Consider the following 22450-nt stretch of genomic DNA (forward strand, 5'->3'; position numbering starts at 1 on the left):
AACCGCCAACCTTACAATCAGAGGACAACCTGCTTCACCACCTGAGCCACAGCCGCTCTAAATAGTAGAGAGCTTGTGTAATTACAATTACAAATGTTCACAACAAAAATCTTTTTTTTCCCTCAAGTCTATAATGTCTACAAGCATTCAGAAACGTTTTTTTATTAGTACATAAAATGACGCTGTTTTCATATATGTAAATATCCTTCAGTAAACAATAAAAAGCAAACAAAAAAAATGCACATAATCTCATGTAAAATTAAGGATATAAAATGTCATTTAATTATGGAAAATTACTGTATTTATAGGAGAGAGCCATTTTGTCTTATTTCTAAGAATTTTTTTTGGCACCCCAGCTGCTTGTTTTATTTACAATTTGTATTTTTATAGTGTAATGTGAGTCAGATCGAATACTACTGAGGAAAACACTAATAAATTACGGCTGACATAACTGTTTTAAGTTTCTATACTGCTGCTTATATCTAAAAAGAACTTTTAATTTGTCTGTCCTCCTTCATGTACATACTGCCAATATGTAATATATCTGGTTCCTGTCATTGTTTTGCCCAAAGACATAAAACTTTAGATTTTCTACAATACTTTTTTTGATACATTACAATAGTTATATTGTGTACTCAGTACTTCATGGTGCTATCATTGCATACTGGCTGCAGAAAAGCCCACATAAGTTTTCATCTGATCTTGACTTTCTTCCCGTGACACCGCTCTGTGTGTTTTACATCTGTTCTGAGCTGCAAGCAAGAACACAGTTTTACTGCACCACCGCACATGTGCAGACCGACGCACCCGAGAACATGCGCATGAACACATATGTTCACACATATGCTATTTAAATCTAACAGCAGTGATGGACGGTATTTATTCCGCAGAGTTGGAGGGAAAATTAGAGAAGTGAAAGAAAGGAAGACAAATAATAAATGAGAAATGAAAGCGTGGCGGGGGGCCAGAGAGTGTGGAGAGAAAAGGAAAGAAAGGGGGAAGAGAAAGAGAAAGAGAGTGAGCTCTTGAATGGCTTATTAACAGTTTCCTGTGGCTATCTTCATTTTTCAAGGGCTCACAGAAACACAGATAGCAGGAAACACAGAGAGATTCTCTTTGCCTGTCTAAAGAAAAAAAAAAAAAAGGAGATTTCTGTTGTTCAGTTTGGACATGCAAATCTTGAACAAGACTGTAAGAAGCAGCAGGAAGTTCTCTGCAGTAATTTTGTATATTTATATTACTCATTGTTTCCATTCACTTCAAGTTTTCCATATCTGTGTCTCTATTTCTTCTATTTTTTTCACGTTGCTCCAGTGGTTTAGAATTTTCTATCTTATTGAAGTCTATGTTGGGCTTTTTTTTTTTCTTTAATCATATTTTTTTTACAGTAACATTTCTATTTAGTCCATTTAGTACAGTGAATGTTGTGGAAGGCAGGTTAGAAATGCAATTTAAAATTGTTTTTACAAAACCCCCCCAAATTATACCAATTGTTTGGGCTTCAAACTGAAAACTGGAGAAAAAAAAAATCACAGGATTTTAAAGCTTTAGATGAAATAATTTTGTGCGATCACCATTGTCGTAAGGACAACTGACCAGAATTAAGTTTTAGATTATGATGTCTAATCAAACTCATGCTATTCTACATTTTGCTAAAAAAAACAGGCCTAACTGCAGGCTTTGGTTACACAGAACAGATACGGAAACAAATTAATGTATTTAGTAAAATATCTGTAATGTGTAGAGCTATGATTCCAGTACTGGTAACACCTTTTGTGCTTTATATTTGTTATAGTTCGGTAATACTGCAGAGACAACATGTTTGAGTTCTCGCTACTTCTAGACAGGATTGTGCTGTTTCCATCGAGGTGCAGGACTTTATATTGCAGTTGAAAATGAGCCCACAGTGAGTGAACATGCAATATAATACAAGCTAAAAAAATGCCACCAAACTGGCTTAAGTTAAGGGTTAAACTGTAAAAGTCTTAGTATGTAATGCACGTCAGTGGTGGACCACAACTGAAAGTATGTCAGAAATGTTTTTCTTTTTTCTTTTTTTAAATTTGTGACCGTTATGCATTTACTTTAAAAAAAAAAATCTCACAGTAGCTGACTCTCATTTCCTCCTTAAGGCTCGAGCTGCTTCCTCACACACAGACACGCATGCACATGCAAATGCACTCACAAGAAGACACACTTGTATATACATACGTAAACACCGGGCGTCACTACCACTGAAGGCAGAAGAGGAACAGATACTGTCTTTTGGTGCCACATAGAGTATCCACGGCAACCGCAACACACACCCTCTTGCAGGTACACACACTCATGGACACACACACCCATGGACACACACACACACACACACACACACACAGACCACAATGGATCTGACAAAAACCACAAGGAGGAACAATGAGGTTTGATGCAAGCTGGGTGAAGAGGCTTGGGAAAACAGACATTCAGAGTATGTTGTGCATCCGCATGTCAGCAACTGAAATGCAGCCACACTGATAAACCCTCCATCCCCTTAGAAAACAACAAAGGTACACCTCCCTGAGGTTGCAGAGAGGTACTTGAACTAACCACGGGGGGCATTCAGGCTGATCAGAGCAGTGTGCAGATCAACAATAGAGTGTGACATTAAGGAAAACCTGAAGCATGGTCTGGTTACAGTTTTTTTTTTTTTTTTGCTTTAACTCATTGAACCCAAAATTCCAGATATAATCAGAGCCAGAAGCTGTAAAAACAGAAAGAATCATCCGATTATCAACTTTCCAATAGCCCTTGAACTACTCATTAAAATAATGTCTCATTTAAACTGTTCGCTCTATCCAGAGTCTGGAAAAAAGTAAAAGTTCTTAAGCTCTTTGGCACAATTGAGATGCCACGAGCAACTCTGCTGCAACCAACAGTCACATGACAAAAGATCAGGGACTTTTTGGCTGACCTGGGCTGAACTGCACTCTCTACATGGAGCAGAGAGGAGAAAAGAACCAAATTAGAAAAGTCATAAAGTAGTAGAGCTACTACTGTTTTTCAGCACTGGTAACACCTGTGGGCACTTAGGAGAAGTGTTGTGCCAGTTATTTCAACTTTTGGATAATAAATAACCAAAGAAATCCAACTTTCGGTTTGGTTTTGGTTTCACTTTTTTTTTTTTAACATACATACATACACATATATATCTGAGTCCTCTCTACCTCTATTCATGGTTGTGCTGTTTCCGGAGAGGTGCAGAACTTGCAGAAAATGAGCCCGCAGTGAGTGAAAATGTGACAGAAGGTAAAACAGCCTGAAGTTCAGAGGATCATGCATAGTTGAGGTAACTTTCTTGATTTTTTTGGGTGGGGAAAAAAAGGTCTTACAAGACTAAAGTAGGAAATATGACGGTAGCCTTAAAAGGTAATACTGTTGCAGACATTATTTAATCACCGGCTAAGATGATTAGGTCATATATAGGAACCAGTGGGATGGTGTCACCAAACAGGACGTGACAAATAGAAGATGAAATCCAGAAATGTCCACTGCACAGCTGTGAGCTAGTTGCTTCCAGAGAAGGATATACTCGACTAAGGCTCGACATCCTCAGAAACGCTGAGCCGACGGTCTACTGGCATCACTACATAGACTTTCTGAGTAACCCTTAGTTCTCGCACTGAGGTCTGATTCTGAAAAGTTCATCATGTGGTTTTATTTCATCTGCAGGACTGATGTTGGAAAGAGGCACAGGAACGATTTGGAAAATGATTTTCTCTCCTATTAAAAACAATGACCATTCTGTATGAGTCAAAGGCTTGGAAATAACTGCTCTGGCAGCATGCTTTGTGTAATTTATAATAATTTGCCAGATCACCACAGTAGCTAAAAAGTCTGCCCTTATGTAGACTATTAGTATATTTAAAACTAAAATTACTATAAAAAAAAACTAAACAAAAAATAAACAGTATTACTGCTGTGATGCTCTGATAGAGGAGAGCAAAACTATGAATAAAGTTTTATTCAGGGACTAAAACCCTGCTGTGACTAATTACACTAGTGGCATTTTTAATTTCAATTTTTAATTTTTTACATTCTTCTGTAATTCACACAATTCAAAAATGCACAATTTATTTATTATTATTATTATTATTATTATTATTTTTTTACAAATTCGGAATTAATTATTTATTTTGGTGAAATGTTAAACAAGACATGTAGAATAGGCTGATTTTGATCATATATCATTTTCCCAATAGAACTGGAGGTTGCATACAACTACTTTAAGGAATGTTTCAAAATCAAATTCCGAAATTTGCGGTGCTAAATGGTGTAATTTTGGCATTAAAAAGCTAAATTAGGTATTTTAAACTGTTCCGAGTCACACTGAAGTTGAAGATTGATGATGAACGAGTTGGACAGAACACCACGGTCTTGGACAGGCAGGATTACATGAACGTGATCATTTGTGGTGCATCTATAAATGTTATCTCCCCAACACTTCTTGCACTCATGCAGCCCCACATCATCACACTAACACCTCCGTGCTTCACTGTCAGGACTGTGCATTCACTGTCATAGTTCTTGCCAGGTTCACGTGAGATATGACCACCTGTTTTCTGTCTCTTACCGGCAGCGATCTGAGTGTGTGTGGGGTTGGAGAAGGTGGCAGAGTTGAGTGCGGCAGACTGGCGGCTGTTGGCTGACGGTTGGTGGTGATGGTGGTGAGGAGGCGTCACCCTCATGGAGCTCCTTCTCAGCTGCTCCAGCTCTGTTAGCCGCTCAGAGAAAGCCAGAGAGCCCGGTTTGACCTCGTCCATCTTCTGACGGTGACCTGGGAGGGAGAGTGGAGATGAAATCTCTGTGATTGCTCTCTAGCACCAGTTTAAGCGGCTAAAAGTGCAAGATGTCGATACCAAGAGGACTTCATGGCTGTAATCTGATTACATAATTCAGGGTAACTGGCTATAACAGGGTCTCCACATTGTTAACACGTTGTGTCTGCTGTTGTGTTCGGGAATCTGGCGATGGGCGCCGCGTAGGGGTCTGGCTGTTTGTGTGTGTGTGTGTGAGAGAGAGTGTGTGTGTGGTGGTCTGTCACGCTGTCTGTGGTGTTGGCTGCACTTCAAAGGCCTGAGACTGAGCTCCAGTTACAGGCACTTCCTCCCAATGGGGGAAGTGTGCATGTGTGTATTTATACTGTGTGTGTGTGTGTGTGTGTGTGTGTGTGTGTGGGCGGGTTATAGACGAGTGATGGTTATTCACAGCTGAGCGGCGCTGGCAGGAGTCTTCCTGTCTTTCTGTCACCTCTCGTCTCTCCTGACTCTTCAGACGAGTGTCGTTCAGTTCATTTCACTTCCATTTAACATGAACGAACGGCATTTTTATGACATATATGAGTATTTGCTGGCTAAACCAGATCCGTCTTTCCCTCTTGCTTTCATCCGCCATTAGAAATCCCCGTGTTTCATCATACTGCGCTGCAGAGGAACTCAGTGTTGCATCAGGTTCCTTATTGACTCACTCAGTTTAGAGTTTGTCTGTAGGGATAAGCAGCATTTTTTCACTGAGCAATCTAACAGAAATAATGGTTCTTCCGCTACCACTTAAGAACTGTGAATTTAGTCGAACACACTTCGTGTGGCTCTCGTACTAAAGGTTGTTTACATTTATTGAAGTAGCAGGTATCAAATTAGAGCTGCAACACTTAAAAACAGTGAGAAATGCCCATCAGTCTCCAAAATATTACCAGATATATTGTAAATGAAAAACCCAAAATGCTGCATATTTTTACCTTTACAGATCATATATAGCAGTTTTTGGGATCAGTGTGTCTCTTGCTGTCAAATGCATTCAGTGTTTCTTGAGTTTTAGTTTAGATCTATGAACTCATACAAAGTTTAGGGCTCTTTGTTCCCCCTCACAGTGACTGATTTTGTGTTCATGTGCTTGTTTTTCAACCTACACAAAATAAATTTCATTAAAAATGCTCAAAGAACCGTTTATTTTGAGAACAATTTGAAACCGGTTCTTCACCTGGTCCTCAAAGAACCATCCTGAAAATGGTTCCTAAAAGAACCTACTTGCCAGAAAGGATCTATGACTGAGCCTTGTGGAAAGCCAGGTTTTTATCCACCAAGGGGGGAAAATGTCAACATTTGGTCACTCACGTCGTGGCTCTCTGGGACCGTCCACCGTGATTTTAATGGCTCTCTGGTACGTGGCCACCTGAGGAGGGTTGGTGAACACTGTGATGGTCAGGGTGAAGCTCTTTCCTGTGAAGAAAAAGGAAAAGGAAAAAGAAGAGGGGAAGCACAAAAAAGATGAGAGAAAGAAAAAAGAAAAGGAAATAGAATGGAATGAAACACAGAAGGGCATTGGTTAGTCTTCTCGAGCAAATTCAAGGAATGTATAATATTTAACTATCAGGCAAAGTTTTCCAAAACACTGACAACACACTCTATTTTCATTCCATTCTTAGACTACACAGTTTTTATTGTAACTGTTGACATGTCTGTGTAGATTCTTCTAGGTCATAGTAAAGCTGACTGCTAAAGCCGGAGGAAACACTTTGAGTCATCCTTCACCGGGCAGTTTCACAAACATCCACACCTTGAGACATGAGACGTGGCTTGAGTCATTTTTGTACTGAGATTGTGTTAGAAGTACCTGAGAAGCGGGATTGTAGACTCCATCTGTATATTGAAGGACTCAGGTGCTAAACATGGTAACGCTAGTGGCCTCATTCAATAAAAGCTAGGTTGCTAAGGAGGCAATAAACTGCCATTTCATCGAAAACAATCCGTTTTTTCTGTGGCGCGGTTTGTGCTTCAACAGATGAGACGGTAAAAATGAAAGTTTGTCTCATTTTTTACTTTCGCATTACAATCCATAAACCGTCAGCAAAAGAATTTACTTGCATTCGTCTCAGCAGTTCTACTGAAAAGAATTGATTTTGCGGGAAAATCTGAATTTGCAGCCATTTTAAATGTGGCTGGGCCTTTGGACCAAGTTACCAACCTGTGACGACATGATGGATGGCTTGATTGTTTGTTATCTTGCATTTCCCTGTACCCTGACATGCAGTAAATACGGTTTCAGTGGATTTTTTTTAAAGCTTGAAATACTCAAAACAGTGTTATGATGAGAAACGGCTATGAACAAATCACATGGGACAGCAAAAAGGATTGGTTTGTAATATTTTCTAGCTTATATTTAAATTGTCACTCACCCTATCAGTACTGTTGCTGTGGTTACTCCCTGCTTAAAACAGCCTGAGCACCGATTTAGAAAACAGAATATAACTGCGATGCCCCAATAAACAATCGCCATGGACACCTGCCAGCCAATCGGAAACGAGAGTTTTATTTAACTCTGGTATAAAAACTATCAGGCCACAAAAATCTTGCTGCAGTCGAAGTGCGGTCAGGCCTTAGAACAACACATGCAACAAATGTCTGCGCTACACATGTGTAGGACTATTTGTGTGTGCGTGGATCTCGTTGGGGGGTCAGCTTTGGAAGTGGCACTCACTCAACACTATGCTCACTACAAACACACGCTCACTGCTGCTATTGTGTGCGTTGTTTGACTGGAGTACAGTTACCATATGCAGACAGTCTGATGCCACACAGACACACATAAGTGGGGAATGCCAGGTGCTACTCTCACTTCTCTTTCTCTTTTGTACAACATCAGCATCACTGGCTGATGTTAACCAAATGGACGAAATTAACACATGGTCAGAATTCATGTTGCACAACAAATGTAAACAAGTCTGTTTCTTTTTCAGTCTAAATATTGTATATATATTTTTTTTAACTCAATTTTATATTTTTGTCATCTTATGTATATACTCATTTTATTTTATTACTGATTTATTGCTATTTCCTAGTACTTCTTTTCTATATTTTCGGATGCTGCTGTGGCATGTAAATTTCCCCCAATGGGGGATCAATCCATCCATCCATTATCTATACACCGCTTAATCATCACTAGGGTCGCGGGGGGGCTGGAGCCTATCCCAGCTGACAGGGCAAAAACACAATTTATTGTGTCCACAGAAGGCAGACACGACCTGCTGCACTGATGTCCACTAGATGGCACCTAAAACTTCCCAGTTTGACAAGTGATATACACACACTTTAATATTCATTCATTCATCATCTATACACCGCTTAATCCTCATGAGGGTCGCGGGGGGGCTGGAGTCTATCCCAGCCGACTCAGGGTGAAGGCAGGGGACACCCTGGACAGGTCGCCAGTCTATCACAGGGCTACACTTAGAGACAGACAACCAAGCACACTCACATTCACACCTACGGACAATTTAGAATCACCAATTAACCTCAACATGTTTTTGGACTGTGTGGGAGGAAGCCGGAGAACCCGGAGAGAACCCACGCTGCACGGAGAGAACATGCAAACTCCACGCAGAAAGATTCCGGTGCCCCCACCGGGACGCGAACCGGCGACCTTCTTGCTGCGAGGCAAAAATGCTACCAACTGCACCACCCTGCAGCCCCACACTTTAATAAATTACTGTAATCCATTTTATAATACAATCACGTAGTGCACAGCACTGCCAACATACGGGTAAATGCCATAAAAACATTGAGCTTGTTTGGGAGCCAAAAACAAGAATTGTAGTTAAAAGCACTGTAATAGTTGTCAGTGTGAATTAAACAAAAACTTTTTTGTGTGTTTAGAGCAACTTGATTTTGGCTGCTAATTTAGATGGATTTTACAATAAGGTGAATTATTTATCCCTGGATTTTACAATATGTTTATTAGACTTGCTGCCTTTAAATAAATGTTCAAAATCCATAAAAATGCAACTTACCCTATGCCTAATTTTTTACATTTATTTATTTTCTTTCTTTCTTTCTTTTCTTCTTCTTCTTCTTCTTCTTTTTTTTTTTTTAACCATTTAAGGTGTTTCAGCGCTACATACTTTTTAAACCTTAAACAAAATTCTCAATTCTGGATTATATATATATAAAATTATTGCTAAAATTCACACTGATGTTTACACATTTTAAAAGAAGCAACAGTTGGAATTTGCAGACAACTACAGTGACAGATAATGTTGACTACACTCTGAACACAGTGTATTATTAGAAAGTCAACATTAAGTCTCACATTCTACTGTAAAGTGCTGTAATCCATTTAATACTAATTTTCTGTTTGTTTGCTATTCATCACTACCACTGTAAAAATACATGCAAATTCTAACAGTTGTGTACTATTTTTCCAAAACACAGTTAAATACCATCTAACATTTTATGCCTTTTTGAAGGCAAAAATAGGATTTATGATTAACAGCAGGCTGCTGTGGAGGAAAACGTTTTTCGCACAACATTCAGTGTTTAGAGTAGCAGCTTGATTTGGGTAACTAATTAATCTAAACTTTACACTGTGATAGATTTTACACTAAGGTAAATTATGTGTGAATTAGTGCTAAATGTAATTTAAACATTAAACATTAAATCTCTATTCAGGATCCTAGATATTAACTTATTTTTTCAAAAAGAAGAAAATTTTGTAAATTACAGATAATTAGTCTTTTTTTTTTTTTTTAACAGTGGCAGCACTAAATAAAGTATAATCACAATATTAAAAAATAAACATCAAATACTGTAGAGTGCTGTTATCCATTACATAGTCATTATCTGTTTGAGTAGGTTAAAATACTGTAAAAATACTGGCGATCACAGATTCCAGTATTCCATTATAAATTTGCAGGAACATTAGTTACGGCACATTTACTGTTCATTCTTTTCCATACGCAGCATATAGATCACCGTATATGAATGAACAAACGCTGCAGTATGAACAGAACGTGTTGTGTTGGGGTGCAGGTTGTTTGAGAGTTTACAGTAAGAGATTTCGGCTGATAGAGAGAGACAGGAGGAGGGAGAGAACAGCTGAAGTCTTTGTGTCTGTTGTGTCTATCAGCCAGCTGGTCTCATCTCACACACACACACACACACACACGGCTTTGTGATTTGGTAATCTAGTGTGTGTGTGTGCCTTGACAACAGTGTTTTCCGGGACTTTCTGTGTGATCTCTCCCGTCTTCTTCACTCTCAGAAGATAAGAGTGGATTTCACACATGAGGTGAGTTGTGTGTGTGCGTTCGTCTTGTCGGGACTCGCTGAGTTGTGTTCATCCAGTTTTTCCTCCTCACCATCCGATCAGGCAGAATCTCTTATTTACATCGACAAAGCAATGAGTGTGTGTCTCCGGAATAACAAGCCGGTGTTTGTGTGTGTAAGTGTGTGTGTGTGTGTGTGTGTGCAGTCGTGTATTGTGAAAGAGAAAAATGTTGGTCCTGTTTAAAAGAGGAACTAAAGGAGAGCCTGAAAACTGGTTGCATATGTGCATACACACACAGACATGGTGGTAGTATCCTGAAACATCATGTGAAACAAACGCACAACAAGTGGGAGATGTTGCATCATGTGTTGAGAAGTTAGTGTTCTGCTCCTATTCCACCATTTACTGCACCTTAAATCTATCCTGCCTTGTCCTCTTTCAGTAGGAAACCACCCGGAGTTGTTTATCTGCAGGTATACAGCATATACCCACCCCCCTCTGTGTGGTAGGGGATTTACTTTATACTTAGTAAGAAAGGCCACAGATACATATCAGAGCACATCCTGTAGAGTAAAACTGGAATGAGTCATGAGTCGTCTGTTAAAATGTCTCAGCTACGAACAAAGCACACTAAATGTCCTGCAAGAGTGAGCACAAAGTCTTCATGCACTACCAGCATCTGAGGAACTGAAGTCCTTTAAGCATGTTGTGTGGAAAATGTGGCCAATGTTACGACTAGCTTTGATAGTACGTCCACAAGTCAGAGCTCTGTGGAAACGTTAAGACCAAATTCCACCACCTAAACTCAGTCAGTGTTTCCATTTCTGCTTCTCTTTGTGCTCACAGCTGAATTCCTCAAAAAACTGCTTCTGTTGTCCGACAAGGAAACAAAGTTTTATTCTGTCAAACATGGGAAAAGAGAGAGTCTTCTTCCTGAAGGGGGCAAGACAGCAGCAGCTTAGCTGCATTTACAGTTACAGACACTGAAATAGTCCATTTACAAAGCGGCTAATACCAGCACTCATACAGTCATGGGGAAATGAACAACCTTTATAGGATTTTGAGCTGGATGGGGTACAAAATGGAAGCTTTAAATCACATTGAGAGCATGTGGGCTCTTCTCAAATGATTTACAGTGGCCAAAAGTGTCATTTTGTGTTACTTTTTTAAAAATTTTTTTACATTAACTCTAAAAATTAAGAACAAATGACCTTGGGAAAGCCTTTTTGTCCTTTCATTGTCTAGTAATTATGCACTTTAAATATATAAGAGCACACAATTATTAGGCAACCAACTACAAAAAAAAAATGTCCTCATTTTTCCCTTTGTTATACACTTAGGTTTGAGGTTCCACAATATTTTGATTTGCCTGAGATCATCGTGTCTGTTGAATATTAAGCCTTGCATGTATTCAATTGAACTGTATTTGTTTAAAGACTGAGCCAGGTTCAGATTTTTTGCCAAATCATGCTGCATTTTACTCATTAGTTGGTTTAGACAGGATGGAGCTTCAGACAGATTCATCAGTATGACTGATTTTATCCCGAAATATGACTGTGTATGTCATTAAGTTGAAAATGAAACACAGGAATCTATTTTGACTTCATGTGATGAGAAAAACAGTGAGTGAAACCACACTGCAGCTCCACGTCGATCGAAGCACTCAGTAAATGGTGCGAAACGTCTGTGTGTGTGTGTGTGTTGTAACTGTGTTCCTACAAAACAAGGAAGCCTGACTAATGATGACTAAGTTGGAGAACCCTGACACCGACTACCACGCTCACACACACACACACAAACCCACGATGAAACCACTGGTCAAACCACTAAACCACTCATTGTGTCGGCAGCTAAACTAACCACTTCCCACACAGACAGTTAATGACAGTTAGAGGTTTAAGGTGGAGAAACTCTGCTTGACATGTGGCTTGTTATCACACAATACATCAAACCCTCAGTGTTTTCATAATTTCCTCCTGAAATCAGGTTGGCAAACAACAGCTGATCTCTTTAGGTGTGGCTCCAGACCGCTTTGATCCAGACTAAAATATCTCAACAGGCATGCAGGATGAACTGTAACGGCTTTGGCAGCTCCTCGCTTTTTCATCTGGTCCAAATGTGATTCAAATTTTGCTTTGTAAAATGAGATAATATGTGCTTTATTGTCCACTCGGAAAACTCTTCTTGGCATCACTGCATCATTATCGCTTGATTCAGTTTGCAACAGAAGTACACCTCTATGCAATATCACTTAAATGTCAAATGAGTGAGCAGTATTTCCTCTAATCAAAAACAAACACTTTAGAAAGGCTATATTGAAGATACAGGCCACAAAGTAGAAACTCAACGAAACAAAAGTGCACACATCCATAAATACAACTGTGTTGAAGTGAAAACATTAAGAACATGGCTAGAAATTGATTTGTGAACGGCAGAATTTGCTCAGTTTTGGACATGGTGGTGGTTATAAAATAAGCAAAGTATTCTATTCTAATGAAGTACTCTATGTATTTGCATGTCTGCATCATGGCTCAACATGGAAAAGAATTGCCAGAGTTCCGGAAAAATCTGATTGTGAGACTTCACATGGGTGGGAAAGGAAAGCAGCAGTAATCTAGAGGTTTAGATCTGAGTCATAGCGGCTGCAGTACTTCGAAAATGATGCCATGGATGGCGAGCTATTGAAGTGATCAATTTGGGAGCGAATTTTGTGATCAGATTGGACCACAATAAATTTCTTTGGCTCAGATGGGGTCATATTTCATTCGAACCTGACACAGGTTCACACTCACGGTGAATGCATCGTCGTGACAGTGAAGCTAAATGCTGTTCATATGTCGTCTGAATGGAATCCACCTTTATGGTATTGCGAGGACAAAGGCAGAACAACACAATCCCTCTAGGAAAAGGTGAAAAAATAAAGAATGGCAGCTCATCTCTCCAGAAATGTGGTATCGTCCTCATCAAAAATGAAGTTGGACATATGAATTACAGAGAAAAATTAAAGATATGGGCCTGTACTTTTAATGTAGTAAATCTAAATATATTTTTTTTGATTATGCAAAAAAGAAAATACTCTCTTGTTCAACATCATACAATAGAATCTTTTTACATTTACGTTGAATTCTGTTCTTTTCTGTTAAAAATGACACAGGTACAAAGAAAACACGTAGTTCAAAATCATCAACTCAGCCAGCTATAAATCAACTGAAAAAAAAAAAAAAGTATGATTATCTTGAAATACTGCAGATATACAGTGATGCTGAGAACATGAACTTCATTGTGCTCTGTGCTGGTAAATTTGCATGAAAACAAATTTTCTACTCCTCAGCTTTCTTCATTTGAATTATACTGGGATGGAATTGTTAATGCATTCGTTTTTAACTGAAAGACTGTGTAATCTATAAAATATTGACAGTTATTCCTGTATTTCCATTCAGCTGGGGAGCACTTATAAATTGTATGTGCGTTAGCGGAGCTTGTGTACACAGGACTGGTGTTTTAAATAGATAAGTTGGGACATTTGCCTGCGACTGATTTAGAGTAACTGTGGTCTAGTGTATCCGTTAAAGAGGGAGCGAGAAGGGGGGGGGTGGGAGGCCGAGTGAGGTAGACGCTGAATGTTAGGAGGAAGTTGTGTGAATACTGTTTTTATTCACATGTACTTCCCCTAATTTATCCGCGCCGTGTTGTGAAAAACATGTCTAATAAATTTCAACCAGTGTTAAAGGTTGATACTTCCTTCACCAAAGACACTTATTGTGCCGATGCTGCTGTAGCCTATGTTTTTCTATATTTTCTATACAATACAGTGTATTTCCGTGTGCGTACCTCTTCCACTGCGGCCGACGAAACGCAGGTCATTGAATCGGGCCACTTGGTTCTTAATGGCAGCCGTGGCATTGCGAAGCTCCGCTGAGTAATTCTCGTCATTTCCGGCCATCACTGTTACCAAGGTGCCGTCAGGGATGTCGCCCAGGGCAACCACCTAAAGCCATGATGGGAGAAAAATGAACTGAAGATGGAGTTTTTTAATGTATGCCCTATTAAAGTCTACTGCAAACAGGAAGAGAAGCATGTTGGTGTATGATGTCGAAAATATAACTGAAGATTCATTGTACAAAACCAAAAATGACAATATTAATGAATTCAGCCACTTTAAGATCTATTAACCCTCTAAATGCCAAAACACTTCTGCAGATGTGAAAGGAATGTTTTCTTGATAAAAACAAAACCAAAATTACAGCATTTAGTAGAGTCCAAACTGTAAACACAGAAAAATCATGAGATTTTCAAGCTTCCTACGGTTCTTGAACTACTCATCTGTGAAGTTCGGTTCCATTAGAAAGTTAAGCAAATGTAAGCTGAAGATTTTGTAACAAAAAACAAACCAAAAAAAGAAACAATAACAACAAAACCCTGAAAAGTTCTGCATTCGTTGATGCAACTGAGAGCAAAGTGACTCAGCTGCAGCCATGAAAGAAAGAAATCAGCAACCTTTTAACTGGACTGGGATGAACCACAGGCTGTGTTTACATGGAGGACAAGTATGGAACACCGTTTTAATTTTTTAAAATGTATTTGTTGCATTATAACTGCGCCACATTACACAGAAGACATTGCTAAGTTTTGTCTAGAAGCGAAAAATGGCCAAAAACTGTTCTAGCGGTCAAAGAACAAAATTCTTTCCGTTCTAAGAGGATAACTATAGTCTGATCTGTTGGTCACTGACGAGCTCTTGCGTATATACTTACCCTTACCCTATATTTACCCTGAAATTTCATGCAAATTATTAAACAAAAGGTCAATCATTTTCCTCATTTGAAAAACTTTCCCAGTAAACACGTGGAAAACGGATGCACACATGACGCTTGGTGCACTCGAGAGCACATTCTTCTCTTCCATGCCTACACAAACACAGAGCCGGGAGGATGATTTCCATATTAACGCAGATCACAACGAGCCATCAGTGTGCAAATGTCCAGGGCAGATACTGTACTATGGGCAATTTCTCTTTTAACCCTGAGCTCTCCAAGTGAACAACTGATGACTGACACACTGGGATGAACCTCTCAGTTAACGCTTGGTCTTCCTCTTGTTTGAAGCTGTTTTATAACTCACCCACCAATCAAGGTATTGATTTGACTGGGTGAACTGAGTTGAGGTGCTGGGTTTTAAAAATACAGGTCTTGGCCTGGAAACAGTTCAAGGACTGAGAGAGGAAGAAAGAACACACACACACACACACACACACACTTGTACACAACAGAGAGACTGGCAGCAATGGAGCATGAAAGCAGCCTAGCAGAATAAACAAGACAAAGGAAACAATTATGAAAGTCTCAGACCAAGGCCAGTGTGTGTGTGCGTGCACTCTTTAAACCGCCGCTTGTGTGCATACAGCACCTGTGTGCATGCCCACAGTGTAAATGCTGCCACATACGTACAAATGTGCACGGCTGCGTTGCACAAGTGTGCGCACAGAGCGTGTATTTGTGTGCGCTTCTCAACAGTCATCCATTATCAGTAAGAGGCAGTGACATCCGCTCATGACACTCTATAATGATGCATAATGCACCAAACTCACAAACACGCACACATGCATGTGCGAACACTAATGCATAAAACTCAATAAATCAATCCGCTGTGTGTTCTGCGGCTAAAAGCTGCTTTTCCACAAATGCATTTTGTCTCAAAGTGCAGGAAAGCCGTCCGCATACACACACACACACACATCAACACCCGAGGGAGTGCACTGCAAAAAATAAAATAAAAATGTAGCCGTCATACAGTGTGCGTAAAAACGCTGCAGGCGGATGTATCAAATGATGCTGTTTTATTGTGGTAAAAGAGTATGAAACCCTGGATAATGGTTATGTGTGAATGAAGCTATCAAAAATGAATATATATATGTATATATATAGTGTGTTTTTTAGCAGATATTCTGATGTGTTTTCAGTGGCATTAATTTGTTTATTTGTTTATTTAGACGGGACGGTGCGCATTAATGTACATACAATCTCAGGTTGTAGTAAATACGCCGGATTTAGCACGAGGTGAATTTCAAAGGCTAATTAATCTAGCTTTTAATCACCACCCAGTGAAAAACATGTGTCTCAAAAAGAGTTTCTTTACAGGCTGCAACGTCTTGATAAAATAGTTACTCTTAAGCATGATCTCTCTCCTTGTAAAATGAAAGAAAACAAACAAACTCCTTTCGTTTTAGCTTCAAACTCTGTGACAAGCTTTAGTTAACATTAGTGCTGAAATACCTATCTGATAAATCCACTCATCAATTTACATAAATCATTCAAACGCTATTTTGACTTTGTGTCAGTTTGATGTTCAAGTCATTTATAAAAGAAAAATGTCAATGATTAATTGATTTTCTTTTCAAATGTGAAGATTGGCTGCTTTTCTCTGTTTCTATCATTGTGAGGTGTTGGGCTCTTTGAGGAAGCAAAGAATCAGCTGATTAAGTGATGGAAATATTCTAATATGTCGAGAACAAGTCAGATTTATACAGTAAAGAAAAAATATATACTGTATGAACTCAACAACAACAAAATTAAAATATGCAGTTGCCTCAAGTTAAAAAAGCACCGATAAACTTAGTTGTATTTGAAATTTGAGTTAAAGTCAAACACACACACATACATTCCACTATATATTTACATGTAATGTTAAAATAGAGTTAATTACAGTATGTGTTAAAATGAAACATATTTTATCTGTTGATCACATACCAAAACTGGATATCAATATATCAGCTGAAATTTATACATTTTTGGAATAAATTATTAAACCACTTCCTATGTTCTTCACAAAGGTTGCACACAAGGCCTCCAGCATCAATAATTTAGTTTGAATTTTACTGGTTAAACAATTAGATCATTTTCTTTAAAAAAATAAACATCTGCAAAAAAATTCAAAGTAGATGGTGCAATATTTTGTGAGTGACCATTATTTTGTGCAAACCTGTGTACATATAAAGTCAACCCATGAACCAAGCTAAATTATCACTCAACAATGCCAAAAAGAAGTGAATTACTTAAAATAGAGGAATACAGCAAGAGAGTCATCGCTAACCGGCTTGGAATCAACAAAACAGAGTCACTGTATGTCTCTGACAAGAAGAAAACAGTGGTCACAGTGGTTTAAAAATCATTTTTAGAGATGGATGTATATACACATGTCGTATGTTAGAGTTGTACCAAAAAGGGAAAATAATGGAGTCATTGCAACATGTCTCACAAACTAGTTAGCAACTTACTTTTAAGATACCGCTTGACTCCGCACCACCATTTGCTCAGCTACATGTGCTGCTGAGTGTAAACAATGGAGTCAGAGCTGCAACTAACTATGTGATGACATATGTTTCTAAATGACCTCAAGCATAATTTAATAATAGACTTTAATGATAATGTCGATCCACTGGGCTTGAATCACGTTATGTACGTAACATCTAAATGCCGGGAGTCAAAAGTAGAATCATCCTTCCTGGGATGTAGTGGAGTGAAATGTTAAAGTAGTGCCAACATACACACCTTAAAAGCGATGGGCAGAGTCTTGTTACACCTCCAGTGAGTCGGCAGCACAGAGCAGAGGAAGTTGGGACTGTCTGTCTTCACCAGCTCGCCTGGATGGTCCGAGATCACCTGCAGAAACAGCAACACGGTGACTTTCTACAACTCTGACGTTATTAAGAAGCAGTGACCTCCCCGCCGTCCTACCTCCACCATGCCGCGGTCGGCCATGCGCAGTTTGCCCACCAGAGACGCCCCGCCACCGGCCTCCTGGGCTCCCAGGGGCAGGGCCTCGGCCATCTTCCCCCCCGAGGCGAGTGTGGTGGAGGGGGGAGTGTAGCGCCGGCCAGGGGCTGGGTCTGGGAGAGAATGGACGAGTTCAATTTAATTTTGCGCTGCTCTGAATACATATTGGAGACACTTGAATCACATACTGACAAATATCAGAGGAAGTGAAAGATCTAAAATGATTCATTTTGATGATTAATTTATCATCAGGATATTTTTTAGGGTGGAAAAAATGAGATAAATCCACCACCTCCAGGTTTTATTCAGAATTAAATCTAAAAGGGAGCATTTTTCTTCATAATAAATTGTTTATTTCGAGGCTTTGGGCTAACAAGACTTTTAAATACACCAATTTTTCCCCTGTTTTATGACATTAAATAGATCAATCAGCAAATAATGACATATTCCTGCAGACTTATCACAAAACAAGAACTGAGGTGAAATTTGAGTTGCTATAAAAGAGAAATAATCCTTCGAAATACTTTCATCTTTACAATCCTGTGAGCTTCTCTTCGCTGTAAATTCACACATGCCTGCTTCACTTCTAAATTCTGAGAATTGCTGTGACAAGAACGAAAGGATGTAGAAAATAGGACAAGGGGTGTGTTCTGACATGACTCAAAGAGAGGTTAAAGATGCTCCAACCCCCACACAGATATACACAGTGCACAATGACACATACGTTGATTTGAATGCCCGAGTGCGTAGTCATGAAACTAAAGACAGCAGCAGTGCTCCTGCACCCGTTCCCCTTTGTTCAAGTCTTGTGTGGGTCAATAGTTGTGAGAAAAGCAAGAAAGAGAACATATCTATGCAGCACACAGCGGTTGAAGATCACGTCATCCAGTCAGGGAAGTGAATGAAAGCGACAGAATGTGAGAAATAAGCAGCTCTGTGCATCTGTCTGCAGTGTCTCTGCTGGTTTGTCAGTCAGCCAACCCGCAATTGAAGCCACATGCTGGCGGTTTGGAGTTTAGTTTACAGTTTAAAACCCTCCCACTGCTACTACACTGCACAACCGGTAGGTTAAACAGTCCACACACACGCTCAGGAGAGAAACTCCACTTTAAATAACCTTGTTTACACAAAGAGTAAATACTTCAGAGGTTCAAGTGGAAATTTGTAGTTAAATGTAAGATTTATTGGATTCTGAAGCAATAAAACCTTTGAATAAGAGTTGAAGGCGGTTCAGGAAAATACAAGTTCATTTTTCCCACAATGTTGACATGAATGAAGCTTTGTTGAAGCGATAAAGCTACAATCTGCTGTTATTTTTCTAGAATAGCAGGTATCATTTTAAAGCTAAAACAAGCAGATTGTGACTGACTGTGATCCTGCAGCAAAAGCTGAAGTGTCAGAATTTGAACCGTTTGCTGAGATTAATTTTTTCATTCAACAGTTCTCATCTGCAGCAGACACTGGATCAGTAAAATACATGACTGTCTGTCATTATCGCCATCTCTTTCCCTATGGGGGTTTCTGGGACTCTTTTGACTCAAAGCACACATTTTAATTGAAGGAAAAGGATGGATTCCAGATAAATTATGCAGAATTGTAATATAATTAAAAGGCAGTTTAATTTTTATTGTTTGAAAAAAAAACCTCTGAAATCCTGCTGCAAGTGACTCCACAAATCTCGCTGAAAATGTCCCAATCACTAATAATTTATTATAATAAAGGCACTTATAGTTTGAATTTGTCTGAATATATGATTGTAAATACTGTCGGAGTGCGCAGTCAACATGACAGAGTTTAGGCTGCTTTTATAAATGGAAATACAGTGTAGTTCAGGTACTTTCTACAAGAGAGGAAATATAGGAATTATAGAATTTAAAGCAGAACTGAACTGTCGGTGTGTTTGTGTCTGTGTGTGGTTTGGACTCAGTAACAGGGAAAGTTACAGCCTTACTGACTAATAAAGACAAGATTTCTAAAATACACTTGACTTCCAAACAGCCTAAGTACAAACATGAACCCACAGCAGGACAAACAGCAGAGGGAAAAGTCCTCAAACAGCCAAACTTTTCCCCTAATAAGTAAATAGATAAACATAAATAAATACATTTTAAACCCATCACACTGATGAGTAGATTATGACTGCAATTGATATGAACTTGCCAGGAATTAGTGCGTAAAAGCGCAGAGGAGCGACACGGGAGCATGATTTTATGGCCTGTTTTGCCTCTTTAAATACACATTTCTAAAAATCACGCCGCTGCGGGAACGTGATCCTGACAACCGCAACTATTTTCGTGTTTAAATAAACTATTTAAAAGATAAAAAAATAAAAAAATAAAACTTGTACCGTATTTCGCGTCCCACAGAAACACCATTTGTGCTCCACGGTGCGTCCACAGAATCTCAACTCCAGCGATCTTCACTTTAAACCTCCTGATTTCTTCGTATTTGCTGCACAAGAAACAAGATTGGTTTCTTTGCTTGTAGTTGCCGATTAGCTCGCCGAGTTATTCGCGCAGTGTCGGTGCGCTATCCGGTCCGGATATCAAGTCTCTAAAAGCGAGCCAAAACGATCTCCAAAGCAGATCTCCACACAGTTCAGTGCGTTTTTCTTGTGTTCTCCATGCAGAATAGAAGTTGTGGTGGATTTTGGAAAGCCTTCAAAGCTTCCGCGCAGCTCAAATGAAACCTCCAAACATGTTAAAAATAGAAGGAAGTGGCGAAAAGGGGGAAGAAGGAGGACAAGAAAATCCGCGCTGAATGTATTTCAGGCTGAATCTTGTTATTTAAGTGTAAATGTGTTACGCTCTCTCTGTTCCCCAGCTGCGTCTCTCTCCCTTCCCCTCTAGATGAATGGCCATTCCGGCTGACAGCGCCAGCCTTTTACCGGCAGACCCCTGGATTTGCATGTCATCTGTGCAGGAGAAGCTTTCAGCCAATCAGGGAGCTCGCCGCCGGCTGCCACCGCGAGGGAATCAACTAATCAGAGTTACGTCCGTCCGAAAGGAGGCGGGTTTTAGCTGCTGCATGAAACTGCAGCATTAAGAATTCAATATGTGAGCAAACATTATGATACAAACGTGCAGCTAAATATGTATTAGATCAGTTACTCCATACTTAGATTAAAGACTTTAAACTGAGCAGGATGTGACAACTGCTGCTCCTTTCTTATCCTGTTAATCCAAATCCACTTATTGTACAATCTACACACTTTAGTACATAATGTTTGAGTCTCCAAACTCTCTGTTTTCAGAGATTCTCTCACTGTAGGTTTGATAAAACTGAAACCAGCAAACCAAACTGTCAGTACCAGATCATGACAACAGGGGGCAGTAGGGGATCTAAGTCAAAGCACCTGCTTCCTGAGAGCAGCACCGGATGAAGTGCAGCACCAAAGAGAGCTGAAGTCAGGCAGAAAATGTGAATTTTGTGGAGTATTACTATATAAATACTGCTTCAAATTCAAAATCGCTTCACATTCTGTGAAACCTCCTTTCCCAACACATTTAAGTTCACTGAGGTGAAATTTGGACTGTGTGAATTTAAATCACATCTAAATTGTTGGTAGTAAATGAGATAATTGTTCCTAAGGTGATATAATTTAAGAATAAATTAAATCTATATGTTAGATTGATGTAGTATTTAGCTTAGTAAGAGAAAATCTTTCACCGATGATAATTTTTAATCCACTTTATTTAATTCTGATAGACTTCATATATTTTGTTGTCTGTTTCAAGTTGATTGTTGCTGCATATCTTACACAGAGACATTTTTATTTTCAGTGAGGTTTATTTAATTATGTAATAGACAATAAAAAAAATGTTAAAATTATACTAGTGGATGAGTTAGGAAAAACTGTTATCACACATACTCTCTAAAAAGCAATAAATATGTATCATATATAGAGTAAAACATATATAATAAATATCTAATTTATTGATTTAGATAAACCTCTTAAGTTACAAATATTATTTTGATAGGTTTTCCATGACATAATAATGTTGCCGTCAACTTAATATTGTGTGTAATTTAGACTCAAATTCCTTTATTAGCTTTCCTTTCATTAGCTGATTTGAAACTAAATTCAAGTTGAGGGAACTTAATGGAATTGTCTTGATAACTTTTCTTCATCTTGAGTCCTTCCTCTATTTTAACATGTCTGGACAATTTCAGATGGTTAACACTGATAATTAAAAATAACTGCAGAAGAAAAGTAAATTCTTGTAACTTCATTCAGTTTGGTGGTTGAACATAATTTAAAAATGATCTTTTTAAGCAAATAAGTGAAATTTGACACGATAAAACTATATTTTATTAACTCAAAATCTACACAATTCATATTTCTAAAAAAAAAAAACCCTTTACAATTATTTGATTCTCTAATTTTCATCTTCTCCTCATTTGTTCCTCAGTGAGAATCCTGATTCACATGCTGCTGCTTGTGAAGCCCGATGTTGTCTCCATATAAGAAAACGCAGCAGTGATGCATTTATTTTTAACACGCAGCTGACAGATGATGAAGTGAGGTGTATCAGCGGTGCAGCATCTCAGTTATCTCAGCATCCCAGAATGCATCCTGTTATATCTCAGCTTCAGCTTAC

General features: G+C 38.9%; 1 protein-coding gene across 6 annotated transcripts in view; it reads right to left on the reverse strand.

The window, feature by feature from the left end:
- Positions 1-22450, reverse strand: part of runx1 (RUNX family transcription factor 1) — a 65128-nt gene that overhangs the window by 6741 nt on the left and 35937 nt on the right. For 4 of the 6 annotated variants that reach the window (XM_008290032.1, XM_008290030.1, XM_008290031.1 and 1 more), the window contains exons 3-7: positions 17811-17962; positions 17625-17735; positions 13909-14065; positions 6150-6254; positions 4610-4813 (exon numbers count right to left, since the gene is read on the reverse strand). In XM_008290032.1, coding sequence (XP_008288254.1) covers positions 4610-4813; positions 6150-6254; positions 13909-14065; positions 17625-17735; positions 17811-17962 — 729 coding nt within the window. Of the gene's footprint in view, positions 1-4609; positions 4814-6149; positions 6255-13908; positions 14066-17624; positions 17736-17810; positions 17963-20196; positions 21127-22450 lie in introns of those variants that run through there. The other 2 variants (XM_008290033.1, XM_008290035.1) reach the window with 2 other exon arrangements.

Source organism: Stegastes partitus, unplaced genomic scaffold (genome assembly GCF_000690725.1).
Source record: "Stegastes partitus isolate 25-593 unplaced genomic scaffold, Stegastes_partitus-1.0.2 Scaffold652, whole genome shotgun sequence".
Classification (NCBI taxonomy): Eukaryota; Metazoa; Chordata; class Actinopteri; family Pomacentridae; genus Stegastes; species Stegastes partitus.